The 25,862-nt window shown below is 35.9% G+C and overlaps 1 protein-coding gene across 3 annotated transcripts in view; it reads left to right on the forward strand.

The window, feature by feature from the left end:
* The window catches only part of SMURF2 (SMAD specific E3 ubiquitin protein ligase 2), a 74,984-nt gene that overhangs the window by 38,346 nt on the left and 10,776 nt on the right, over positions 1 to 25,862 (forward strand). For all 3 annotated transcript variants that reach the window (XM_039326820.1, XM_039326821.1, XM_039326819.1), the window contains exons 4-16: positions 280 to 413; positions 1,086 to 1,151; positions 4,583 to 4,667; positions 4,891 to 4,974; positions 6,391 to 6,593; positions 9,800 to 9,884; positions 11,335 to 11,493; positions 16,904 to 17,111; positions 18,101 to 18,204; positions 23,738 to 23,852; positions 24,425 to 24,603; positions 25,245 to 25,382; positions 25,602 to 25,722. In XM_039326820.1, coding sequence (XP_039182754.1) covers positions 280 to 413; positions 1,086 to 1,151; positions 4,583 to 4,667; positions 4,891 to 4,974; positions 6,391 to 6,593; positions 9,800 to 9,884; positions 11,335 to 11,493; positions 16,904 to 17,111; positions 18,101 to 18,204; positions 23,738 to 23,852; positions 24,425 to 24,603; positions 25,245 to 25,382; positions 25,602 to 25,722 — 1,681 coding nt within the window. The remainder of the gene's footprint in view (positions 1 to 279; positions 414 to 1,085; positions 1,152 to 4,582; positions 4,668 to 4,890; positions 4,975 to 6,390; positions 6,594 to 9,799; positions 9,885 to 11,334; positions 11,494 to 16,903; positions 17,112 to 18,100; positions 18,205 to 23,737; positions 23,853 to 24,424; positions 24,604 to 25,244; positions 25,383 to 25,601; positions 25,723 to 25,862) is intronic.

The following is a 25,862-nucleotide window of genomic DNA, read 5'->3' on the forward strand; positions in this document are numbered from 1 at the left end:
AAGGATGTCAGCAATGTATGATTTACATAAGATATTTTTTAAAAGCTCCTTTGACATTTGTTCAAGTAGAATCTTTTAATGAGTAAATTATGATGGAGACTTGAGCATGTCTGTGTGTAATGCATTTGACCCCTTCTTCAGCATAAAATAAAAATAAACATTTTATGTTATGAAGCTTCAAAAATATTTTGCAGTCAAAAATTACATTTCATAGACTGTTAGAGGTATACAGTCAACATATGTTTTATTGCTGATTCCTATCTTTTTTCCTCCCCTTAGATACATTGGAAAGTCTGACTCTATAACAATCAGTGTATGGAACCACAAGAAAATCCATAAAAAACAGGGAGCTGGTTTTCTGGGTTGTGTGAGACTTCTTTCTAACGCTATCAACCGCCTCAAAGATACTGGTTGTAAGTAGAAAGAACAAAAGTACTTCCATGTTTTGGAGTGACTTAGTTCTATGGAAATTATACCGTAAATGCCGGCATATAAGACGACTTCCGCGAGCGCTGAAATCGGCACCAAAGACGGGGGTCGTCTTATACGCCGAGTCGTCTTATATGCTGGAAATACTGGTAGTTTCTGGCGTATAAGACGACTTTCTAGGAATGCGGCCCGGCTATAAAGACGGGGGTCGTCTTATACGCCGGGTCGCCTAATACGCCGGCATATACGGTAATTTATTTGTTTGTTTATTTATTTATATCCCACCTTTATTATTTTTACGAATAAGGAGGCAAATATATCCACCACGACTTCCTCCTCCTATTTTTTTCACCACCACCACCACAACCACAACCCCTGTGAGGTGGGTTGAGTTGAGAGAGTGACTGGCCCATAGTCACCCCGCTGGCTTTCATGCTTAAGGCATGACTTGAACTCATAGCCTCTGACTTTTTTAGCCTGATAGCTTAACCACTAGACCAAATTGGCTTTGGGGAGGGTGAAAACCAGTATGCTCTACATCTTCTTTTTGAAATTCTAGAAATGTTCAATTCAGCAATATGTATTTTGCCATAGAAATTACCTTATGTGATCATTACAGAGAAATAAGGTGTGCTTCCTTGGTTCTTTTTTAATAGATCAGAGATTAGATCTGTGCAAACTTGGGCCGAATGACAATGACACAGTTAGAGGACAGATAGTAGGTAAGTAATGATTTTATTTTGTTTGTTTGCTTTATTTTATAATCTGCCTTGATTATTTTTATAAATAACACAAGGCGGTGAAAATACTCGGTTCTTCTCCTGTTTTCCCCACAACAACATTCTTGTGAAGTGGGTTGGGGTGAGAGTGTGTGTGAGAGAGAGATAGCTCAAGGTCATGCAGCTGGCTGTCATGGGAAGGCAGGATTAGAATTCATAGTCTCTTGTCTATGGAGATTCTCAGCCAACCAGGTCATGGTTGTTCCAAAGGTGCTATTTCAAAAGGCAACTAGACTTTCAAAAGCATCTTTAGATCATAGTCTCTTGGTTTCTAAGCCAGCACCTTAACCACTAGATCACACTAGACCAGGGGGTGTCAAACTGGTGACCCACAGGCCGGATGTGTCACGAGCAGGCCACACCCACCCCAGCTCCTCAAAGGCAAAAAACATTGTGATATGTAACGTGACACGATCGAGTTTGACACCCATGCACTAGACCAAATGTAAATATATATTTAAACACCAGGATAGAAATGGAAAACAAGGAATGCACAGTATGATTCTTCCATTATTTAAGTTTGTTTTGAGTCAGAATGGCATGATTTTGATATAGCCCTGTATAAGTTTGACAGACATCTCCACCTAAAGTTACTACAATTCTGCACTTTATTGGTAAAGAAATTTTGGAAGGCTTCTGTGATACAGTTTTGTTCCTAAGTATAACATATAACAGGTAAAGCAGTATAGCCTTTTGGAAGAGGTCCCTGCAAAAATATGGAAGAGGAATGGTACAGAGCACCATTAGGTTAAACAGATTGTCCATAAAAGCACCTTGATCCAGCAAATGTTTTTTAATGAATAAAAGTGAAAGGCATTTTATTTCCATTTCTTCTTCTGTATGCACCCCCCTTTGCTGCCTCCCATGTGGCTCACTAGGGTTCCCCTATTATCTGAAGAAGAATTAGGGAAATTAAGGCATAGGCGGAATGAAAGAGCTCCCCTCTAGAGCTCTGATGGGTGATTGGATTCCAATTTTGATTGGAAAGAGAAACCATTGCATGTAACTCTTTTATTTCTGTTTATCAGCATTACTTGACATTCATTTTTTTCTCCCTTATTAATAATTGCCCTCAGCTTACCATTTTTATTTAAACGCTGGCAAGTATAATATATATAAAATTTTAACAGTGATAGTCAGATTATTTAACTGAAATGCTTAAGGCTAACTAAGTTTACATGTTAGGTACTGCTTTATTTTTTCTTCTCACTGAAGTTAATGTTTAATATATTGCTTTAGCTATGCATTGATCAATCCTGTTAACGTGCTTGTTAACCCTATGAATTTGTTTTTCAAAAGGAGTGAGTGTTAGAAGGGAAATTGACAAGCAACTTTGTGTTGTGATGGTCTTCTGAAATATAGTTTGATTGATCTCACTCCTGTTCTGCAAAATATGTGTTTAAATATTAGATACATTCCAAACATTTTATTATGTCAACGGTAGGAGGCTCTGTAGATGAAGTTGAGCCTGATCATCCAATTTAACATTGCTTACAGTAGTAACATTTAAGAATCCATTCCACTAAATGGTTGTTTATGATTAAACAAATTTAAAAGTTGGAGGAAGAGTAAATTACGTCTAATGAGAATTTCCAGACATTTGATTTATAAATTGTGTTCTTGCTTCCAAGTTTTGGGGTTGTTTTTTTTTTTAAATGCTGATCCCAGCAGGTGGAATTATAAGGATCCCTTTTGCAGATGGTGCCCTACCTTCAGAAAGCCAGCATTCCTTTGGGTTGCAATGGGGCCCAGCCTCTCTGTTATCATTCGCGGGGTTGATGCTCGTTTTGGTCTAGACTTGAGCTTTCGGTTCCAATCTAAACAGGATTAGGAAAAGCCCATTCATCTTAATGCCACAGAAACCACAAATAAGTCATGTGTTCAGTTTCATTCTTGACTGGCCTCTTTATAAAGTAAACAGAACTACTTAGGTTTACACAGGCAGCCTTTGTTGTATTACTTGCAACACTTTAGGCATAGAATTATCGTTTTATTTTATTGGTGAAAAATCTTTGCATGTAAGAAATGTTAGCGCTAGAGATTGTCTTTTTAATGCAGGTGTGAATATGGGAATTGTTTGTATAGATTTAAACTATTTTTGCAATAGCATTGTGTTCGTCTATGCCATTGTTGAGCCTTGTTACATCTTTCAAAATGCAAGCAAATAAAAATTGTATATCAAATATTTTAAAAAATGAGTGAAAAGGCAAATCATAATATTATATGGTAAATAAAATCCCTGATATGGAAATGCCTTTTATGCAGAAGTATCTGATTCCTAGCAATTGATTTATAAGGCAAGTGGTAAATATGAGGTCCCTTTTCTATATTGTCCACATGTTCAGTGAATTAAACTTCCCAAAGGCTTATCTTTACTGACAAGATTGTATGTCAGCTTTAAGCAGAGCATTTAGTGGTGGGAGTAGGAGGAAAGAACATAAAAATAAGGTATAGCATACAGAAAAAATAACAGAAGGAGGAGGAGGAGGAGGAGGAGGAGGAGGAGGAGGAGGAGGAGAAGAAGAAGAAGAAGAAGAAGAAGAAGAAGAAGAAGAAGAAGAAGAAGAAGAAGAAGAAGAAGAAGAAGAAGAAGTAGTAGTAGTAGTAATAGTAGTAATAGTAGTAGTAGTAGTTTTGTCAGGACTGAGTTGTTGCTTATTGGTCCTTATTCAGTTTATTATTATTCCTGGTATAGTTTCATTATCCTTCACATAAATTTGATAGAAAGAATGGGATGTAATCAGCAAAGAGGTTCATTACATCTCCCTTTTGCCTTTTCCAGTTTATTCCGGTGTTCAGAACCATGGAAACAACTAAAATCTTGCAGGATCCTATAACATTGACATAGTCCCTCAGTATCACATTTTGGAGTTACTTCTTTAGGTAGAAATGGAATTACTATGTCATTGTTTCTCCCAAAAGAATATGGGAGGAGTAACATTGTAATATTGATATTGGAAGTTGCTAGATGCTTCAGAATTAACCAGATCCACATTCCACAATAAATCATCCATTAATATACCGTTAGCAATCTTTGTACTAAGGTAAACTTTTCTAACAAAGTATGCTTTGTGTTCTACTAGGCACCTATGAGGAACAGATTGAAGGTGTAAGATTGTAGCTTGAGGTAACAGAGACATGATTATAGGAATACCTATTTACTGAGCTAAAATTTTCAGGGTCAGATTACTTGTATTTTGGAATCTCATCAAACTGCTTTTTACTATCTTGGAGTAATCCTCAGGAAGTTTAATGAAAAGATAAGAGCATCCTGTATGTTTTCAAAATTTCAAATGTGTATATCACTGAATCAAAAAGATTCATGCAAGATATGCCACAATAATGTTCTAATTTTGATTTTTGTTTTTTGATAGTAAGTCTTCAGTCCAGAGATCGGATAGGCACAGGAGGGCAAGTTGTTGATTGCAGTAGACTATTTGACAATGATTTACCTGATGGGTAAGTTATTTTTTTTTTTTTTGATAGTTGGAATGAAATAACATATTGCATGTCCCAAACATTGTTTTACTTTGCGCTTAATATTTGCAGTGATAAAAAGAATGAAAAAATGCTAGTTTAAAATGTCACATAAATTTATTTAATAAATAACTCTGCAAGCTCAGACATTTTAAAATCACACTTCTTATAATATACACTTTTCTTTCAATACAAAAATATTTAGTTGGGAAGAAAGGAGGACAGCTTCTGGAAGAATTCAGTATTTGAATCATATCACGCGAACAACACAGTGGGAGAGACCAACACGGTAAGCATTCTTTTAAAGAGCTAAAAGTATGGCGTGCCTACAACTTCAGTGGTTGTCAGTGCTAAAAATTCTCCATTTCTAAGTCAATGTTCCACATTATGTCCTTTCCTCTCAAATTAGAGCTTTTTCTCACATATTTAATATGTATTACATTATTACACAAAAACATAGAACTTATTTGCTCATGAGAATCTTTTCAGGGAATCTGGAGAGGCAGAGCATCCAAATTAGTTTTCAGATAAATGAGAGGGTTTTTTTATTCCCCTTTGCAACAGTCATTTTGCTAGAACACTTAACATTATCTCAAACCTCTGCATATGCCTGTTGGATCAAAACAGTTGCTTATCCCTATTTTGTCAGATTTCCTTAAGTCCTTATTATGTATTTTTTAATGTTCAATAATAAGTAATAAAATTGACAAGAATAAAGAGTCTTATATAAAGACAAAACTGTTTTTTATAGAACTCTGGTTTTTATTCAGTTAACTCAGGGTTTGTTATTAGTTTATATATCCTTTCTAGGAAAGGGAAAAACAAGGGAAACAGTTTGGACAATGCATTAAATAAATTATTCCTATTTTGCTTCCGGTTGAATGGGAGACGGTGAGTTTTGCACCAGTACAAATACACCAGGATTTTCCTGATTCTTCTATTGTTGGTTGCAAAGTTGGCAGCTATGTTATTGCTAATATGTAGGAAATCAGATCTCTCATTTCCCTTTCCCCAAGTCTTCTTTGTTCCCTCTTTAGTACAATGCAAACAGTGAACATTTCTGAGTGAAGCACAGTGTGGGATAGTTTTAGAACTGCTATTATCAAAGGAGGCATTAGTGGTCTGTCTGGCAAGAAGAACTTTTTTCTAACTACTAGCTGTAACCATTCCTTGTCAGGACTAATCTGGTCTCAGCAATCCTTGTGGTAATAATTTTAGGGCTGGTTTACTGGAAATACGCTTTACGCAAAATTACCCTGGGGGCTGAGCTGGAAACTGCTTCTGATGTAAAACATTGCAGCCAGATCATTGAAGGGACATATGAATGTTTTATACCCATCTACCAATCTGTTCATATTCATATGAAAGAACTGTTTGGACTTAGGCGATTGAGGCCTAAGAGTAGCCTATTTGTCATATGACGATTCGTTTATTACCTCTCTGAGGCAATGCTGCATTTATCAAGAATTTGCTATGCCATAATCCAAGAGAATGTCCTCAACACTTGTGCCCTCTTTCATTCTAGCATCCAGCCATCTTGTACCGCTTCTCGTTTTAATCTAATTAAAAATGAATAATAAACTTTGTTTATTTATTAGAAGGTGGCTTTTAAACTGGTATTCCTTAAGATGTTATTTAAAACTCTGTAATTTTAGACTGTAATGCCCTTTTGATAGAAGAAACAAACATTGTTGTTTTTTACTAGGCCAGCATCGGAATATTCCAGTCCTGGCAGACCTCTGAGTTGCTTTGTGGATGAGAACACACCGGTTACAGGAATAAATGGTGCAACGTGTGGACAGTCATTTGACCCCAAGCTAGCCGAAAGGAGAGTTAGATCTCAGAGGCATAGGAATTACATGAGCAGGACTCACCTGCATACTCCTCCAGATCTACCTGAGGGATATGGTATGTTTTCCTGAAATTGTATAACTATCTACTTGTCTTTTATAAATAAGAGAGAAAGTATAATTTCCTATTTAAGGGAAATATTTTTTAAAATTGGATTATAATGCTGGTGCCAACTATGATGATTTGACAATTGTGCAACACAAAGGAGATGCTGGGACCTTGTGGTTAATAAATATTTTAAGCAGTGACATTTTTTCCTCTCCATAAAACTCTTACATTACAACCCAGTGTGGTCATAAAAATGGCTAATTTTGAATCAATATCTTTAGGCAAAGAGAACTTTAGGTTGTTTTTTAATGAGGTATATTGTGGCATTGCAAAGACTAATGAGGATAGCTTTGTCAGTTGTGAACATGGGCACATTTGATATATTGTTTTTAAAAATTTAGAAATCCGTAACTGCTTTAGACAAATCACTAATGTTATGTATTCTCTGTTTCAGAATGCATATATATGTACCAACTCTTTTCATTTGTTTAGTAGGTGTGACGCCTGTCAAGGGGGTTATGGTATTGTTATTTTTAATTGTCGTGCAGATATATTAATTTTGAAGGCAGATATACCTGTCGCAAGATACTATTGCAGGATCCAATCTGGGTCGATCACCGGGACCAAAGTGTCCATCTTTCGAGCTTTCAGGCTTGTGCTGGAGCCCATCTCTCAGGGAACTTCTCTCTAACACACTCTGCTAGAGAGAAGTTCTCTAAGGATGGGCTACAGAATGGGTCCAAAAGCTCAGAAGACGGAAATTCTGGTCCCGGTGACAGACCCAGATTGGATCCTGCTATATTAATTTTGTTATATATCATGTAAACTACCGAAAATAATTTGATTGTAGCAGGGTATAAGTTTAACAAATAAGGGGGGGCATGCGCACACACACACACACACACACACACACACACACACGTATTTACTCTAGTTCAGATACCACAATTCTACTAGAACTCAACTTTTATTATTCTAACAGATTTTTTTCCCTATACACTTTGAATTTTGTTGGTATTATAGAATTTTTTTTAAAAATATGCTATTGTATTTAAACTAGGAAGTTCTGAGATCTTAAAATCCATACCAGAAAGTTGTCGGAAGGTTGAATCATGGCAACTGGACTAATTTAAATTAGTCCAATTGCCATCATTCAACCTTCTGATACCTTTGCCTGGATAACTGAGAGTTTTCATTGACATACCAGAAAGTTGTTAATTGACCATCACAATATTGGGATTCTCTGATCAAATTTAAATTATGTTTGTAAGTTTATGGGCGTACATTTGCATATGTGCATATATGATGCTTTTTAAGGGAAGGGAATGAAAAGAAGTCTCCCCCCCAAAAACTCTTACTGTTTATTTAGAAATCTGTATTGATCTAGTTGGCATTGAGTGTCGATATGCATGCAGACGCACCCAACATGTACCATTTCTGTATTCAGTGGCTCTGTCTGCCGAATCTATTAACATATATAGAACTCACTAGCAGGTCTGAGCTGGGAATATTTGTAATTTCAGGATTTCTTATTTTGTGCAGAAATTCCTTGTTGTTTTGAACAAGGATGAAGATTGTATTATTGAAACCTCCCTATGAGAAATTCCTGTTAAACTTACTCAGGTTCATATCTCAGTATAGAAGAGTACAGGTCCTTGACTTGTGACCACAATCGAGCCCAAAACTTCCGTTGCTAAGGAAGACAGTTGTTAAGTGAGTTTTGCCCCATTTTACGACCTTTCTTGCCACAGTTGTTAATTGAATCACTGAAATTGTTAAGTTAGCAACACAGTTGTTATGTGGCTTCCTCATTGACGTTGCTTGTCAGAAGGTCACAAAAGACGATCACATGACCCTGGGGCAGTGCAGCCATCATAAATATGAGCCCGTTGCCTAGTGTCAGAATTTTGATCATGTGACCATGGGGATGCTGCAATGGTTGTAAGGGTAAAAACGGGCAATAAGTCACTTTTTTCAGTGCTGTTGTAACTTCGAATGGACACTAAAAGAATGGTTGTAAGTCAGGGACTACCTATATGCATTGTAACTCAATAGTACCTGAGAATTTTCCTCCATTTGTAATGGAAAATCCCAGATCACTATAATCGCCACAATAATTGGCATTGCCTTTAATTCTGCAATAATTTATAATCCTCACGTTATCCCAAAAATTCCTTCCCTGGAGTCCTCTAAGTCACTTTTTTCAGTGTTGTTGTAATTTTAAGTGGTCGCTAAATAAATGATTATAAGTTGAGGACTACCTGTATTCTGCATTCAAATACTTATTACAGATATTGGAGAGTATTCATTTCCCCATTTTTGTATTGTGTGCCGACTGTTCAGGATCTTTCCAGTCTCTTCAGTGGAATAAAATCAACTGTGGTTGCATAGGAGAACAGCTTTAAAAGTCTCTTTCTCCTATTTTTCTTCTTATACCCCACCCTTGCAAATGTCTTCATCCTGTGTACAGACAGGCAAGTCTCAAGGGAGATTGGAGAAAAAGCTGGATCTGGACAGCAATGGGGTAACAGGGAAATGGTTAGGAGGCCAGCAGAACACACGGTGCTGTCCCTGCTGCACTCCTAAAGTCTAGCAGCTTTTCAGCTATCATCCAAGGGATTTCTAAAAATACCAAAGATGCAATAGGAAAACAGAAGAAAATTACCCTGGAAGATATTGCTTGTGTTCCAATGAGGTTCAGTTATTTATTTTTTTTGAAAGCATCTTTGGTCTTTTCCCCACGTAAATACACATCTATGTATCTTTGTGTATTTATGAATAGCCACTATCCTTTGGATTTATTCAAAAGTGAAAAATGCAATTGTGTATGCATAGAAGTCCTATAAACCCCCTAATATTATACTGTAAAAAAGTTCATTCAAACAAGTATTTTTTTAAATCTTTCCAATATTCTGGTCCTGGGAAGGTTAACAACAGTTAAAAAAATAACACAGAAACAGAATAAAGGTTAGGGCAGTATATAAAAAATTACCCCAGTCTTGCTTAGCCAAACTGTTCAAAGTAGTCCCAGTCTGGAACTTCTAATAGCTGTTCTAGAAAAGGCCAAAATGGAGCATCACAAGAAGTTACATAGATTGTAACATTTATGTCTAGATTATCAATGATAAGTGGAGATCTGGGGGAATTTTTTTTAGAAAAGGAAACAATATTTTGAACATTCTGATCTGTTTTTGCATTGATAATTTCCCAAACAGAGCAAAGGACAACTCAGCAAGGGCAGGTGTATTTCCTACATACTCAAACTGGTGTAAGCACATGGCACGATCCTCGTGTACCTCGGTAAGAAAATAATGTATCTTCATTGATGCTGGAAATTAAGTAAATTCCCTTCACAAATAAAATGCAAAATAGCACACAAATTTCAAATAATTGTACACTTGCCTGGTGTGTGTCGTGTGATTCTATAGAACTCAAATTCAGAATGTGGTTCAGAAAACAATGCATTCTGAAAAATCTCTGTTTTCATTTAAAAAGAAGAGAATAGCATGGGCCGAATCTTTATATCGGAAAAAGGATGCATTACATGTCTAATACATTTACAAACATCTGAGGGGGTTTGAATAAAATTGTTCTTTGGTCAAAAATGAAATTAAATAAAACCTAAATTTATTACTTACTTGACTCCAATTTACCAAGGAAAGTCAAATCAGTGAAGATTTTCTGCTAATGTAATGGCTTTTGTCAGTGGATTTAAGAGCGAGGCAGTTTCCCCACTCTTTACAGTCCTCTGTGTACCCTTAAAATTCTCCAAAGGAGCCATAGGGGTATATGGACACCTACGAGGTCTTGAGAACTGAAGATGGTCTCATCACTCAAACAGATTTCCAATATTAACTTTTAAAGTATAAAACTTGTAGTAAGTGTGTTAAAATCTAAATTGTATAGTTTATTTTTTTCTTTAACATTAAGTTTACACACTTAAAGCTAACTTCCCTAGTTTTTTATTTGGTAAATGATGTAATAGTTAACGCACTGTGCTAGGACTGTGGAGACCCATGTTCAGGTCCCTATGGATTTATGAAATGTACTGTGTAATCTTGGATTGCTTGCTGTGTCTAATCTATCCTACTTCACATAATTGTTCTGAGGGTGGGAAGTAAAACATGTACAATGAAGGATATAGAAATAATGTGAATAATAATATGAAAAAATAATGAAAAAATAATAAGTAAATGGAAGGCTTCTTTTACAAACATTAAAAGATTTTAATCATAGTATATTGAGAAAACTTGTATTCATCTAGAGCTTGTCACTGTATCTCATGGTTAGTCTGCACGGTGGTACACTGCAAGCTTATATAAAATTTATGGAAAATAAGATCTGTTTTCAGCTTTAGAAAAAGCATTTCAACTATCCTTAAAAAACTAAAGTCTTGTTAAAATTATAACTAAAGATAAAATCAGTATTAAACTCCTATAGTAAGAGTGGCCTTTAAGTATTTAGATTTCTAGTAGGAATCACGCTGATTATAGGAATATTTATTTTTTTAAAAAAAACTGTATAGCTTTTGTGTGATAACAGTGTTTCCGAGGCAGTGTCTTTCTAAGAGCGTGTTTTTCTTTTGACTTTCATGGACTTACTCCCAGGGAATAGAGATTCAAACTGAAGAGATAATGTTTCTGAAACAATGCGTACACACAGACTTCATGGAATTGTTATGTTACATTTCTGTCTGTTTGGCTCAGAAGCTCTATGCTGAGATATTCCTCATTTATATTTGTTTTTGCAGGGATCTTAGCAACATCAATTGTGAAGAGCTTGGGCCTTTGCCTCCTGGATGGGAAATCCGAAATACAGCCACAGGCAGAGTTTATTTTGTTGACCATAACAACAGGACGACACAGTTTACAGATCCACGACTATCGGCTAATTTGCACCTGGTTCTAAAGTGAGTTAATGTAGTCACTCATATCACCAATATGTGGCTAATAGCATTTAGAGTATTAAGGTAGCATTAAGGAAAGTCTCTTAGGCTTTTTAATTTCTATATGTCCATTTTAGATTAACATAATCTACAGCAGAATGTTTGATTTGCTGTAGGCATGGATTATCTTATGTCATAGAGCAGTGTTTCTCAACCTTGACAATTTTAAGGCATGTGGACTTCAACTCCCAGAATTCCACAGCCAGCAATGCTGGCTGTGGAATTCTGGGAGTTGAAGTCCACATGCCTTAAAATTGTCAAGGTTGAGAAACACTGTCATAGAGGCTAATGCTCTAATAAAGAGCATATTAAAATTGTGTTCTATTTGATAAGTCACTGATTTAGTAATAGTAATGTTACCATTGCTATTAATCATTGGTTACATTTTATTTTTACTGTTATAAAAAAAACATGTTCTGTATTTCTTCTATTCCTAACAGCCAAATTTCTCCTTAATTTCTTTTGCATCTGTCCAAATTAAAATAGAAAAGAGTGAATAGACATGAAGCATAGAAAGAAAGGAGAAAAGGGAAAAAATGAGATTCAATGTCATTTTCAATTTTGGAAGATTGGTACTTGCCTTAAATATATAATAATTTATATACAATATGAGACAATTTCTCTATGCTAATTGAAATTGGCTTTCTAATAGTAAAGTATGATTTATATTTTCAGGGTAAAAGTCCCCTAATCCAAATGGGAATTTTTCAGGAATATCTGATTACATTCCTTCTAAGGAAATTAACATCTTACATTGTTTTAAATCAAAATATAAGATAGTATTGATTTTCTCTTGATAGAATTGAAACAGAGGGACCTAAGGAAGCATTTTTAATCCAATAAAATTGGTTTTTTTTTCTACACCAGAGATTTTCCAATTTTGCTCTTGCATTTAATACTTCTTCCCAAGAGCAAAAGTTAAGCACAATTTGCTGTTGTCTAGACCAGGGGTCCCCAACCCCCAGTCTGTGGACTGGTACTGGGCTGTGGCATGCCTGAAACTAGTCCGTGCAAACAAATGAAGCCCCATTCATGGGATGCAGGCAGCATGTGAAAGAACGCCCCCTTCGATCCGTTGAAAAACCTCTTTCCACCGAACTGGTCCCTGGTGCCCAAAAGATTGGGAGGCGCTGGTCTAGACACAATTATTATTTCAGATCTTCCTAGAATATTGTTTCTAAACTCTTAATACCTTTATATCCCAACTGTGTAAATTTTAACTCACTCGATATTGAACACCCAATTCAGGAACTATTTTTCTTTACTTCTTTTTCTTAACAAAAGCCTCACAGACATGACTCGGCTTGATTAATCTGTTTATTGCAGATAAGAATAAAACAATATACTCGTGGAAGATTTATCCACTTCAGTATATTGAAATTAAAGTTGTTATATAGGTTCAGGGTTTAAATTCTAAGCTTTTCCTTCCTGTCTTTCCAAGTCAGTAGATAGCTATCCATTCTCTTGATTGCCTTGGAAGATACATGATCTGTATTGAGGTAATAGTCTGGGAACTGCTGGCTTCTGGTTTGCCAGCTTCATTCTGCATACTGTATATGGGAAATAGTTACATGTCCACTTGAGACTCCTTTTAAAAAAAATATTTAAACTATGTTTTCATAGAACAATATTTGGGAATAGGGCTCCGGGAGGTAAATTTCTTGGTTAGGTAAAACTAAAGCAGGTTTAAAATTATCTTAAAATACTTGATGTTTATATACCTGTTTTAAAACGTAATTACAAATTTTTAGAAAATCTTTTGGTTTGCATAGCTGTTTAAATATGATTTATTTATTTATTGACCAACGTGATATTACAGCAGAGTCTCTATCTGCTATCTAGAGCAAATATCAAGCACTTTCCAAAGACTTAAAAATAGGCATTTTCTGACTAACAATCAGTATAGAATATAATTTATGTTTCATATAGACTAACAAAATAGCTTAACAAATTAGGTTTCTGGCAATAGAAGGAATGTTCTATTTGTCAGGTTCTAAAATCACAGTCTGTTTTTTGCACTTCCCAAGCTACATACTTTAATTTTTTCCTTCATGCATCTGTTTTTCATTATGAAAGGATTTCAGAAATTCAGCTAACAGTGTCATCAGCAAAGTATAGTATCTGATAAATTTTATATAGCATTTGTACTTTTATTATACTATATAGGATAAGTGAAAATGTTTTCTTCTCATATTTGCACTAAAGAAGAAGTTGGCTGTTTCTGTATATTAAAAACCAGTTATGAGTATGTATGTGTTTAAGTAAGTAAATACATGATACAGGGCAGATTACATTATCAAAAGTAAAACTCAATAAAGACTACATATTAAAACTATATTGAACCATGATGCAAAATGACATATATACACACATAAGGGCTGGGAAAAAATCCTCACCCAAAAGGCAATCCACTCCCAGACTCAATAACTGGAGAGCCAGTTTGGTCTGGCATTTAATGCATCTGGTTAGAAACCAGGAGGCTGGGATTTCTAGTCTTGCCTTAGGCATGAAAGCCAGATGGGTGACTTTGGACCAGTCATTCTCTCAGCCCAACTCACCTCACAAGGTGGTGGTTGTGGAGAAAATCAATCAAGGAATTTTGGCAGGCAGGTCCAGGAGAAGGGTCTTCACTGCTGTGGCTCCTGCCCTTTGGGACATCTTACTCCCTGAGCTGAGATCGGCTCTTATCCTTCTGACCTTCTGCAAGAACATGAAGACCTGGCACTGCCAGATGGCTTGGAGCCCTTTTGGGGGAACGCCATAGCGGAGGTGGTTGTCAAATTAAGAGGCAACCCCACCTACATCCCCACATACTGTTTCCTGCCCCCATTTTTTAAGTATACTTTTATCTTTGATTGTAATTCTACTTTTATTGTTTTAAAGATATTTATCTCTTATGGTTTTAATGCTGTAAGCCACCCAGAGTTGCTTTGAAATGAGCTGGAAAGCAAATAAATCTAAAATAAATAAAATAAAATGGTATTAGATATGTTTGCCACCATAAGTTACTTATAAAGTAATAAAGGTGGGATAAAAAATAATAATAATCCAGATCTTTAAAGGCAGGCTAAATGACTTCTGGAATGGGGACACTCTTCTAAAAGGCCGGAGCATTTGACATACCACATTTGCTACCTTTAATTTATTCCTTTAATTTCTAACTATAATAATCTAAATATGGTTGGCTCCTGAGAACATTAAAAAAAACCCACTATTTTTAAAAATCCAATTGAAATTCTACCTGTTCCTGAGAAATGCTTCATGAGTTCTTTGGCCATGCCACTTAAAGCAGATAAGTTTATACATACTCTTATTTTTAAACTGAGGGTAAAGTAGAGTTGCTGGTTATAACTGCTGAGAGCAAAAAACGTGTGGCTGGAAGAATAGAAAATTCTGTCAGCCAGAATGAAGTTTAAAAACAACAGCCACAGTTTTATTACTTGGCGTAAACTAAAGAATGGAGGAAGAACGCATTTGTTGATGATGTCTTGATCTAACTTTTCTGGTTTATGTTGGCTTTGTACCCAGATTGGCAACAGTGTTTTTTTTTATATTAGTAAGCATCGTTGGCAAACCATCTGTTGACAGTAAACAAAGCATCTTGGGCACCATGGCCCATACCTGGTACTGAAAATGTCAATTACAAGAGAAACAGCCATCTGTTTGTAAAGAACAATACACTTTCATCCCTTACGATGCTGTCTAAACATTCTTATTCCATTAATCAGTGATTATTTAGTTTATAGCAAGATTCTCATAGCATAATGCAGAAAAATTTGAGAATTAAAACTGGAGAGCTCTAATATGATTCTTGCAACTATATTAACCAGATAAGGGTTAAAAAGAAGAAACAAAACTAAATGACTTGCATTCCCAGCACAAGCTATTACTAGTCAAATGGTGCTGTTTGATGAAATCTAATCCTGATCAGGATTGCAGTCTTGACCAATAGACATTAACTTTTATGAACTATAGATGTGAGTTATTGAGCAATACATTGAATTCATGTTATTCTTTAAATTTTATTAAGTATCTTCAGATGCTAATAAAGATGTAAACACTTCAAGATTATATAAATAATTACAAATAAACAGTAGGTTGAAAATTTATAAATTTAAGTCCACTATTATTTGCTCTCTTCATTCTAACAGTTAATTGAAAACACCCTTAAAATTTGTTTTGACTTATCTGTTAATATGTATGGTAATTCTTATTAAGATGATATATTCATGTATAAGATCATTTGCAGATAAGCCAACGTTTGAATTTGTAACCAAAATGCCACAAAAAATGTGCCAATTGTGGATAAGCCAACTGTGAAAATTATGACACACTAAATTTCAAGAGTTGGTTTATGTGGGAGTGGTACATTTTTCTTGATATTTTGGTTAAAAATTGAGGGTCATCTTATCTATGAATGGACTTATCCATGTGTTTATTTGTTTAAGTCTTCACTGAATTTTTTATCAACATTTTGATAAACAATAAAATCATGGTTGTGTTCTATTATCTATCAAAATTGTTGTGTTCCATCTATATTTGCCTCTTGTTTCTAGTAAAATTAATGAATTTGATTGACAAGGTTGGCTTTGTTTATCACTGGCTTCTGCTAATTATTGGAAGAGACAATAAATTATGTTTCTCCACATTGTGGCTACTAAGAACTATATTACTTTCACAGTTCCATCTGACATTTTATATAGCCTTCTAAACAATCAGATTTAGACATTTTTTCTTAACAAAACTTTTATTCTGAAATGATTCTACTAAAATGCTGCACATTTTGGCATGAGTTTGTAACTATAAAAAATGTCAGAAGGTCCTACCTTGAATATATCATGTTTTCATCCTTCACTGTCTGAACATATTTTTTAAACACTTTTCTTAATAGCTAGTGAAAATATTCATTTATCTGTGCCAAGTGTAAAATTGCCTGCATTCCTGTGGTTAAGACAAATTCAGGTACAGTGGATACTATCTTAGCCATACTCTGTCTACATGCATTTTTGTAAATTAACTTTTCAGGTAAAGCAATTAAAAACAATTAAAATGGTATTCTTTTACACTGTGTTTTGACACACCTAAACATCTTGGAAAAATAGGGCAGTTTGAGACATTTTGAGTAATAATGCCCATATTATGCTCTGATCTATTTATTTTTTTTTATAAATAAACTACTGGAAATGTTCCGTACTAAAAGAAGCAGAGGTATGTGCTCTTCCAGGCTCCTCAAGAGAATGTTGATAGAATAGTTACACACTGAATTTTTTTTTTTCCACGTGTTAGCTCACATGCATTTTGTGGAAGTCATGGAAATGAGAACAACTGGAAGTCTTGGAATCTTGAAAGCCAATGTCGCTCTGTTTCTTTTCAGCCGTCAAAATCAACTTAAAGACCAGCCGCCACAGCAGCAACAAGTTGTTTCGCTCTGCCAGCTTTCAGACGAGGCTGAATGTCTCACTGTGCCAAGGTATAAACGAGATCTAGTACAAAAACTCAAGATTTTGAGGCAAGAGCTCTCCCAGCAACAGCCCCAAGCTGGACATTGTCGTATAGAGGTCTCCAGGGAAGAGATTTTTGAGGTAATGTGAGAATTATAAATTATTGCTGAATTAAAATAAAAGCCAGTACCTATTACTATGGTGATCTGGGATTTTGCACTACAAATGGAGGCGTTATTGAGGTACAATGCATACAAGTAGTCCTTGGCCTATAACCATTTGTTTAATGACCATTCAAAGTTCCAGTGACAGAGAAAAAAGTGACCTATCACTATTCTCACACTTACGATCATTGCAGTATCCGCAAGGTCACGTGATCAGAATTCAGATGCTTGGTAACTGGCATGTATTTATCATGGTTGCAGTGTCCTGGCGTCATGTGATCACCTTTTGCAACCTTCTGACAAGCAGAGTCATTGAGGAAGCCAGATTCACTTAATAGCTGTGTTATTAACTTAACAACTGCAGTGATTCACTTAACAACTCTGGCAAGAAAGTTCATAAAATGGGGTAAAACTCACTTAGCAACTGTCTTGCTTAGCAACAGAAATGTTGGGCTCAGTTGCGGTTGTAAATCAAGAACTACCTGTATTTTGAGTAGGGGCTTGTGATTTCATGGAGACAACATCCTTCTGGTAAAGTCTGAAATTCATCATTTGTTTATGTTCTCTACAGTCTTTTTCAGAATTAAGTTATTTTTCTTCAATTGATAGGACTTGCATTAGAATAAATATGGATAAGACCAAATAAGATAACTTTGCAGGGTGGTTTCTGGGGATCTTGCATGAATTGTGTAAATTATATTGGAAGAGTATAGGTTTCCTATAAAACATAAAAGACATAAAAGATATACTTTTTTTTCCTTAAGTAAACCAGGTACTGAACAGAACGTACCATATGTACTTGAATTTATAAAACCTATGCAAGCATCATCTCTGAACACTAAAGGCATTTTTATTGATCTGACAATCAAGAATAAAACTTTATTAATTAAGGCAGTAATGTCAATTTTATACAGTCTAGTAAAACATAAGAAGTATTCGGCTCATAGGTACCTGATGTAATTGCAGGAGTCTTATAGACAAGTCATGAAGATGAGACCGAAAGACCTATGGAAGAGATTAATGATAAAATTCCGTGGGGAAGAAGGCCTTGATTATGGTGGTGTTGCCAGGTAAATAAATCCAGCTTAAAATATATAATGTTTTGGCTTTTTTTAAAAATATGATAATTGAACTAACTTTAGTTCCTACTACTTTTGAGAGCAGTATTGGAGGCAATGTTCTGCAATTTCTGGTAATATTTAAATGCAACTTAGTTAGCACATTGGTAGCATTTCATGGACCAAACCTATCCTTCAATTTGACATCTTTTTAGAAGGCAATATGTATAACGTAATAAGGTATTCAGCACCAATTAAGCCTTTTATTCTCATAACCACTTGATTTCCTTTGCTAGACCATTGCCAGGGATTGACCTTGGAAACGTATATGCTCAAAGTTTGCTTTTTACCACCCCAAATTGGGAAGTATGACCAATAAAGAACTGACAAGAGCTAAGAACAGATAAAAGTCTAAAGTCAAGCTCAAATCCTACTAATTTAATACAAGTGTTCCATATTAATCACAATACAAAAGTAATTTCCCATTGTATTCTTCTGGAGGTGTTTTTTGACTTTCCAGTCTAACCTGCCAAAAGTTTTACAAACCTGATACTACTTGCTAGTCTCTCATCCAAGTATTAAATAACTTTGACTTTCAACTTGACTTTGACTTTCAACTTTGATTTTGGCCAAATTTGTTTAAGAGCTGGTAGATTTCTCTAATGCACTTATATCCACAGTGATTATAACAATTTTAGAGTAATTATTGCACTGAAATATTTAGGCTTATAAAATATTTAGTGTAAAATTATTTACACTAATAAGGCTCCACCTTGTGGTAATGTTTCATAAAGCAAACCTTGCATTGCCTGATTTTGCGTGAAATCGTATTGTTTTAAATACTAGGCATGATCTAGTCCATTATAGCTAATTCTGGAATGGGAGGATGGAAAAACAAAACAAAACAGGAAGGCAAATGTAGTGGGGAAAAATGGATTCAAAAGGAAATAATTTTGGAGACCAACAGCTACAGTTCCAACTATCCAGATATAAACTGGGAGACAAACTCTGCAGCGAGTGGAGATCAGACAGATTCCTAACCAACCTAGCTGACAACTTTGTCATCCAAAAGGTGGAGAAAGGAACTAGAAGTAAAGCTATACTGGATCTAATTCTTACTAATAGAGAAGAAGTGATAGAGGGAGTTGAAGTTGCTGGAACCTTGGGTGAAAGTGACCACGTCATATTGGAATTCAATATAATGCAAACACAAGCAATAGAAAATAATCCAACCAGTGTCTTAAAATTCAAAAGAGCTGATTTTAACAAACTCAGAAAAAACCTAGGAAAGATTCCATGGATGAAAATCCTAAAGGGGAAAACAACTCAAGAAGCATGGAAAACTCTAAAAAATGCAATCATAAAAGCCCAGTCCAGCACAATACCACTGAAAAAGAAAAATAAGAAACTCAAGAAGAAACCAGCATGGCTGCACAAAGATCTCTTTGACAAACTGAATGTCAAAAAGGACAAGTACAAAAAATGGAAAGAGGGCCACATAACTAAGGCTGCTTATCAGCAGACAGCCAGAACATGCAAAGGTTAAGTCAGGAAAGCAAAGACTCAGGATGAACAAAGACTTGCAACAGAAATCAAGGACAGTAAAAAAAGTTTCTTTCAACATATTAATAACAAGAAAAAAGTCAAGGAAACTGTAAGTCCACTGAAGTAGAGCTCCCCAACTTTTCCAGCTTGGAAGGAAAGGGGGGAGCAGGGAAATGTTCCCCCGCACGTGCATGTGCAAACAGGCCACAAGTGCCCACGGAAATAGGCTGCTAGTGCCTGTGTGATGCTGATGGTGCTAGCACACCTGCACATGCGCAAACAGGGCTGCTAGCACCTGTGTGGTGGCACTATCGTGAGTGGGGGGGCTCACCAGCTATTCCTGCACCCCGGTGGCCAATAGGCCACAGCCTGATACCAGGCCACAGACCATAGGTTGGGGATCCCTGCACTAAAGAGAGAAGATGGCAAGAAACTAACAAGCAGTAGGGAGAAAGCAGAGCTGCTTAACTCATTCTTTGCATCAGTCTTCACACAAAAAGAAATTATAGCCCAACATACCAAAAAAGCAACATATTCCAAAAGACAAACTAGAAACAAAAATTAAAGTAAGCAAGAAAATAGTAAGAGAACACCTATCCGACCTTGACAAATATAAATCACTGGGGCCCACAGATTACATCCCAGAGTTCTGAAGGAGCTGACAGGTGTTATCTCAGAGCCATTTCACCATATCTTTCAAAAATCCTAGAGCACTGGGAAAGTACTTGAGGATTGGAAAAGGCTGATGTGGTTCCCATCTTCAAGAAAAGGAAAAAAAAAACCACCCAGGAAACTACAGACCAAACAGTCTAACATCCATACCTGGGAAGATCCTGGAAAAGATAATCAAAAAACAGATCTGTGAACAACTAGAAGCAAACAAAGTTATAACTAGTAGCCAGCATGGGTTTGTTAAAAACAGATCATGCCAAACCAATCTTATTTCATTCTTTGATAAAGTGATTAAATTAGTAGACCAGCGAAATGCTGTGGACATAGTATACTTAGATTTCAGTAAGGCATTTGACAAAGTAGACCACAACCTAGTTCTTGGTAAGCTAGCAAAAGATGGAATAGACAACATCACCACCAGATGGATTTGTAGCTGGCTGACAAACCGTACTCAATGAGTAGTCCTCAATGATACCACATCCATACGGAGAGAAGTAAGCAGTGGGGTACCACAAGGCTCTGTTTTAGGCCCAGTACTCTTCAATATCTTCATAAATGACTTAGATGAGGGAATAAAAGGGGAACTCATCAAATTTGCAGATGACACTAAACTGGCAGGAATAGCCAACACCTCAGAAGACAAGCTCAGGATCCAAAAAGATCTTGGCAAACTTGAATAATGGGTCCGAGCCAACAAAATAAATTTTAATGTGGAGAAAAGCAAAGTTTTATATTTAGGCAATAAAAATCAAATGTATAAGTACAGATTAGGCGAGACCTGGCTCAAAAACAGTAACTGTGGGAGGGACCTTGGAGTCCTAGTGGATGATCACTTGAATATGAGCCAGCAGTATGCGGCAGCAGCCAAAAAAGCTAGTACACTCCTTGGTTGTATAAACAGAGGCATAAAATCAAGATCATGTGAAGTATTAGCACCGCTTTGTAAAATCCTAGTAAGACCACACCTGGAATACTACAACCAGTTTTGGTCACCATACCACAAAAAGATGTTGAGACTTTGGAAAAAGTTTAGAGAAGAGCAACTAAAATGATCAAAGGCCTGGAGGCTAAAACATATGAAGAACGGCTGCAGGACTTGGGTTTGGCTAGTCTAAAGAAAAGAAGAAATAGGGGTGACATGATAGCAGTATTCCAGTATTTGAGGGGCTGCCACCAAGAAGAGGGGGTCAAATTATTTTTCAAAGTGCCAGAGGGCAGGACAAGAAACAATGGTTGGAAACTGCTCAAAGAGAGGAGCAACCTGGAATTAAGGAGAAACTTTGTGACAGTGAGGACAATTAACTAGCTTGGAACAGCTTGCTCTCAGAAATTGTGGGTGCTCCATCACTGGAGGTTTTTAAGAAGAGATTAGACAATCACTTGTCTGAAATGGTATAGATCAGTGTTTCTCAATCTTGACCATTTTAAGGCATGTGGACTTCAACTCCCAGAATTCCACAGCCAGCAATGCTGGCTGTGGAATTCTGGGAGTTGAAGTCCACATGCCTTAAAATGGTCAAGGTTGAGAAACACTGGTATAGATCCTCCTGCTTGAGCAGAGGGCTGGACTAGAAGACCTCCAAGGTCCCTTCCAGCTCTATTCTATTCTAATTTCTTGAACAGTTCTGTCTTGTACAACTAAGGAAATGAGGAATGGGTTGGTTCTTAATCTTTTATATTTGTACTGTACATAAACATCAGCCAGTGATTTATGAGCCTCTTAGTAGCAAACCCTCTTTCCTTCCATTCAAATTTAATCCACAGCTTTCTTTAGTAATGTTTTATCTATATTGTTAAAGTAGAATAGGGTGCTTCTAAGTAATGTTCGGCAGTTGTCTTCCAATTCAATTCATTTTGGCATGAACAAACCTATCGGCAATGAGATTAAGTGAATCAGAGCCAGAAAAGTAAATCTCTGAAAGGCTGGGAAATTCTATTCATTGGTGGCGAGAGGAGGTTTCCGTTACTTAAGCTAATATTTACCAAGGGAAACAAGTTTATTTAGCACTTCAAAATGTAAACTTTTAAAGAAATAGCAAGTGATGGCATATTCTAGCATGCTAAGGCTGAGTTGAACCATATGCCATGAGATTGTCATAATCAGAATTACATTTCCAGTGAGCAGAAGCAGTAAAAAAAAAGTTTCATGGTAATTTAAATTCCTAAGACATACTTGTATGTTTTGTGCCCTTAAATTAATATGCTGTATTTTAAATCTAAAAAAAGTAAATGCCAACAGTTCTAATTGGATTAATGATTTCTTTTCTTTTATTTTCCTTTTTGTACATACAATTTTAAATAGAAAAAAATTGTTCGGTTTAGCTAAAAAGCTGGTTTTTCTTTTACTTTTTCTTTTGGCTTGTCTGAATAAATATAATCTTAACGCTTTACTTGTTTGTCTCTTTTTCTTAAATACAAAATAATAAAATACAGCTTGAATATCACTATGTAATTTCTACCCGGTGTTTTCTTCCCAGTGTACTTCCTTACTTTACAACAGAGTACTTCTCCATGGAAATACAGCTAGTCCTCGACTTACAGCCGTTTATTTAGTGACCATTCAAAGTTACAAAGGCACTGAAAAAAGTGATTTTATGATCATTTTTCACATGACTGTTGCAGCATCCTCATGGTCACGTGAACGAAATTTGGAAGCTTGGCAACTGGCATGTATTTATGATGGTTGCAGTATCCCGGGCGTGTGTGTGTGTGTCATGCAATCACCTTTTGTGTCCTGACAAGTAAAAGTCATTGGGGAAGCCAGATTCGCTTAACAACCGCGTTATTTATTTAACAATAGCAGTGATTCACTTAACAAGTATGGCAAGAAAAGTGGTAAACTGGGGCAAAAGTCACAAAACAGCTGCTTAACAACAGAAAGGTTGAGCTCAATTCTGATTGTAAGTCAAGGACTATCTGTATAAAATGCTAGGCAAAGAACTAAAGCTGCTTCTCTCTTTTCTTGCCACCCTAATCCTGCTTAGCCTTTGTCCCAATGATTTCTTCCAAAATTTCATTTTTTGCCCCACTCCTTCCAAAATTTAACAAAGAAACTTGTATAGATTTCAAACACTTGTTGGCACCTGTTTTTTCAGGGTGCTGAATTTTGCAAGCAGTATAGTTGCTAAATTGTTCCTTGCTACAAATGGAGTATGAAATGATGAAAGCTCAGGCCAGGCAGTAAGATGCTGAATTCAGACATTGTAAAGTGTTGGCCTTAGGGCACAATAATGAATAATTGTGTTTCCTCTTTGGGACATATTATCACCTTTTGCCTAAAAGCTTCATTGAAAGTTGTCTTTTTGTGCAATGTTTGTGTTTTCTTCAGGGAATGGCTGTATTTGCTATCCCATGAAATGCTGAATCCGTATTATGGCCTCTTCCAGTATTCCCGTGATGACATCTATACTTTACAGATAAATCCAGATTCTGCTGTTAATCCGGTATGACAAAATACTTTAAGGCTTATGCTGCATTTGACCAGCAGGTTTAAATAAATGTGAGCCATTAGATTAAAAAAATGAATGAGCACAAATCTGCTAAAAAGTTTATGTTGTAAAAAAACATTAGGCTAAATATAAGGACATTATATTCTGTGATGGCGCAGTGGTTAGAATGCAGAATAATTGCAGGCTAATTTTGCCGACTGCCAGCAATTCGATTCTGAGTGGCTCAAGGTTGACTCAGCCTTCCATCCTTCTGAGGTTGGTAAAATGAGGACTCAGATTGTTGGGGGCCATAGGCTGACTCTGTAAAATGCTTAGAAAGGGCTGCAAGCGTAAATGCTATAGCTATAGCTATTATTTAATCATAAGAGTGGCTTAGAAAATGAGTTTTTGAATAGAAATAATTCATACACAATCAGATGTTCATTGGTGGAAGTAAAACAAATGCTTTTATTACTCTTACTTATCTTGTGATATTTGATAGAACCTGCTGTACAGTAGAATATGCTTAGAAATTGTGCTAGAAGAGTCTGATTTGATCCTGATTATATATGTTCTTTCAATTCCAGGAACATTTATCCTACTTCCACTTTGTTGGTCGAATCATGGGGATGGCTGTATTTCACGGACATTATATTGATGGGGGCTTTACGTTGCCTTTTTATAAACAGCTGCTAGGAAAGCCAATTACATTGGATGACATGGAACTAGTTGACCCAGATCTTCACAACAGCTTAGTATGGATACTGTATGTACTTACCCTTTAAAATTATACTGTTTCTGGAATGGATATATACTACTCATTTTTATTTAGTGGCTTTGTTAAATGAAATTAGGATTATTTAAATTCTTTCAGATTTCCACTCCTTGCCTCTTGAAGGTTATTATTTCTTTTGAGATGCTCTGTGGCAAAAATATAAAGGATGCATTTTTAATTTTTCTTAAATTTATTATTGTTCCAAAATTTCTCCCATATACCTGAATTTACTCACATACTGTACCTCTCCATTAATTCAGTAAACATTATGTTTATCGACAACTAGAAGTAATCTACCACATGCCAGAAATTCATCCGCCCTTCGCCTCTTAAACTGAAACTAGGAGAAACAACTATTCTGCAATTGTCATTTTAGTTTCATAATCGTTTGAGAGCCGCTCAGGGAGACTGATAGCTTTGGACAGTCTCAATTTTGAGTGGGAAGGTTCTTCATATTTCAGAATGTTTTAGAATTTCATTAATTCTTTTATGAGAAAAGTTTAGTGAAGAAAAAAAAGGGGAAAATACGCCACCTATTTAGATAGATATTGTATTGTTTTGTTTGAGACTAAAAATGCACAGTATGCCTAGACACTCACATTTTAATTATTTTTATGTCTTTTTTTTTTCAGGGAGAATGATATTACAGGAGTCTTAGACCACACATTTTGTGTGGAGCACAATGCATATGGTGAAATCATACAGCATGAACTTAAGCCCAATGGCAAAAGCATTCCTGTCACAGAAGAGAATAAAAAAGAATATGTCAGGTATTTTAAAAGTTTACTTGTTAATGGTGTTCTGTCCAGAGAGAATTGTCATAAATTAATAAGGTACATTTAGCACCTAAATGTTTTGTATTAATTTATTTTACAATATTTTGATTGCCTTCCCCCTGTGCCTTAGAGCCGTTATTTCAGATAACAGAATCTGCAGTTTGTGAACAGAAAAAAAAAAACCATTGAAGTGACAATTGTGCTTCTTTACAGGTTATATGTAAACTGGCGGTTTTTAAGAGGAATTGAAGCTCAGTTCCTGGCTCTGCAGAAGGGTTTTAATGAAGTAATTCCACAGCATCTGCTGAAAACATTTGATGAGAAGGAACTAGAGGTTAGTTTGTTAATTATCAATGTTTTTCTTCTATATGGGGTGTGTGTGCGTGAGAGAGGGCATGTGGGAACTTTTCCTCTTTTCTGATGCATTTTCAGCAAAAATCATGCAGACGCATAGAATATGTAGATTCTCAGATA

The sequence above is a fragment of the Crotalus tigris genome, unplaced genomic scaffold, assembly GCF_016545835.1.
Source record: "Crotalus tigris isolate CLP2741 ecotype Arizona unplaced genomic scaffold, ASM1654583v1 scf7180000024345.2110221, whole genome shotgun sequence".
Classification (NCBI taxonomy): domain Eukaryota; kingdom Metazoa; phylum Chordata; class Lepidosauria; order Squamata; family Viperidae; genus Crotalus; species Crotalus tigris.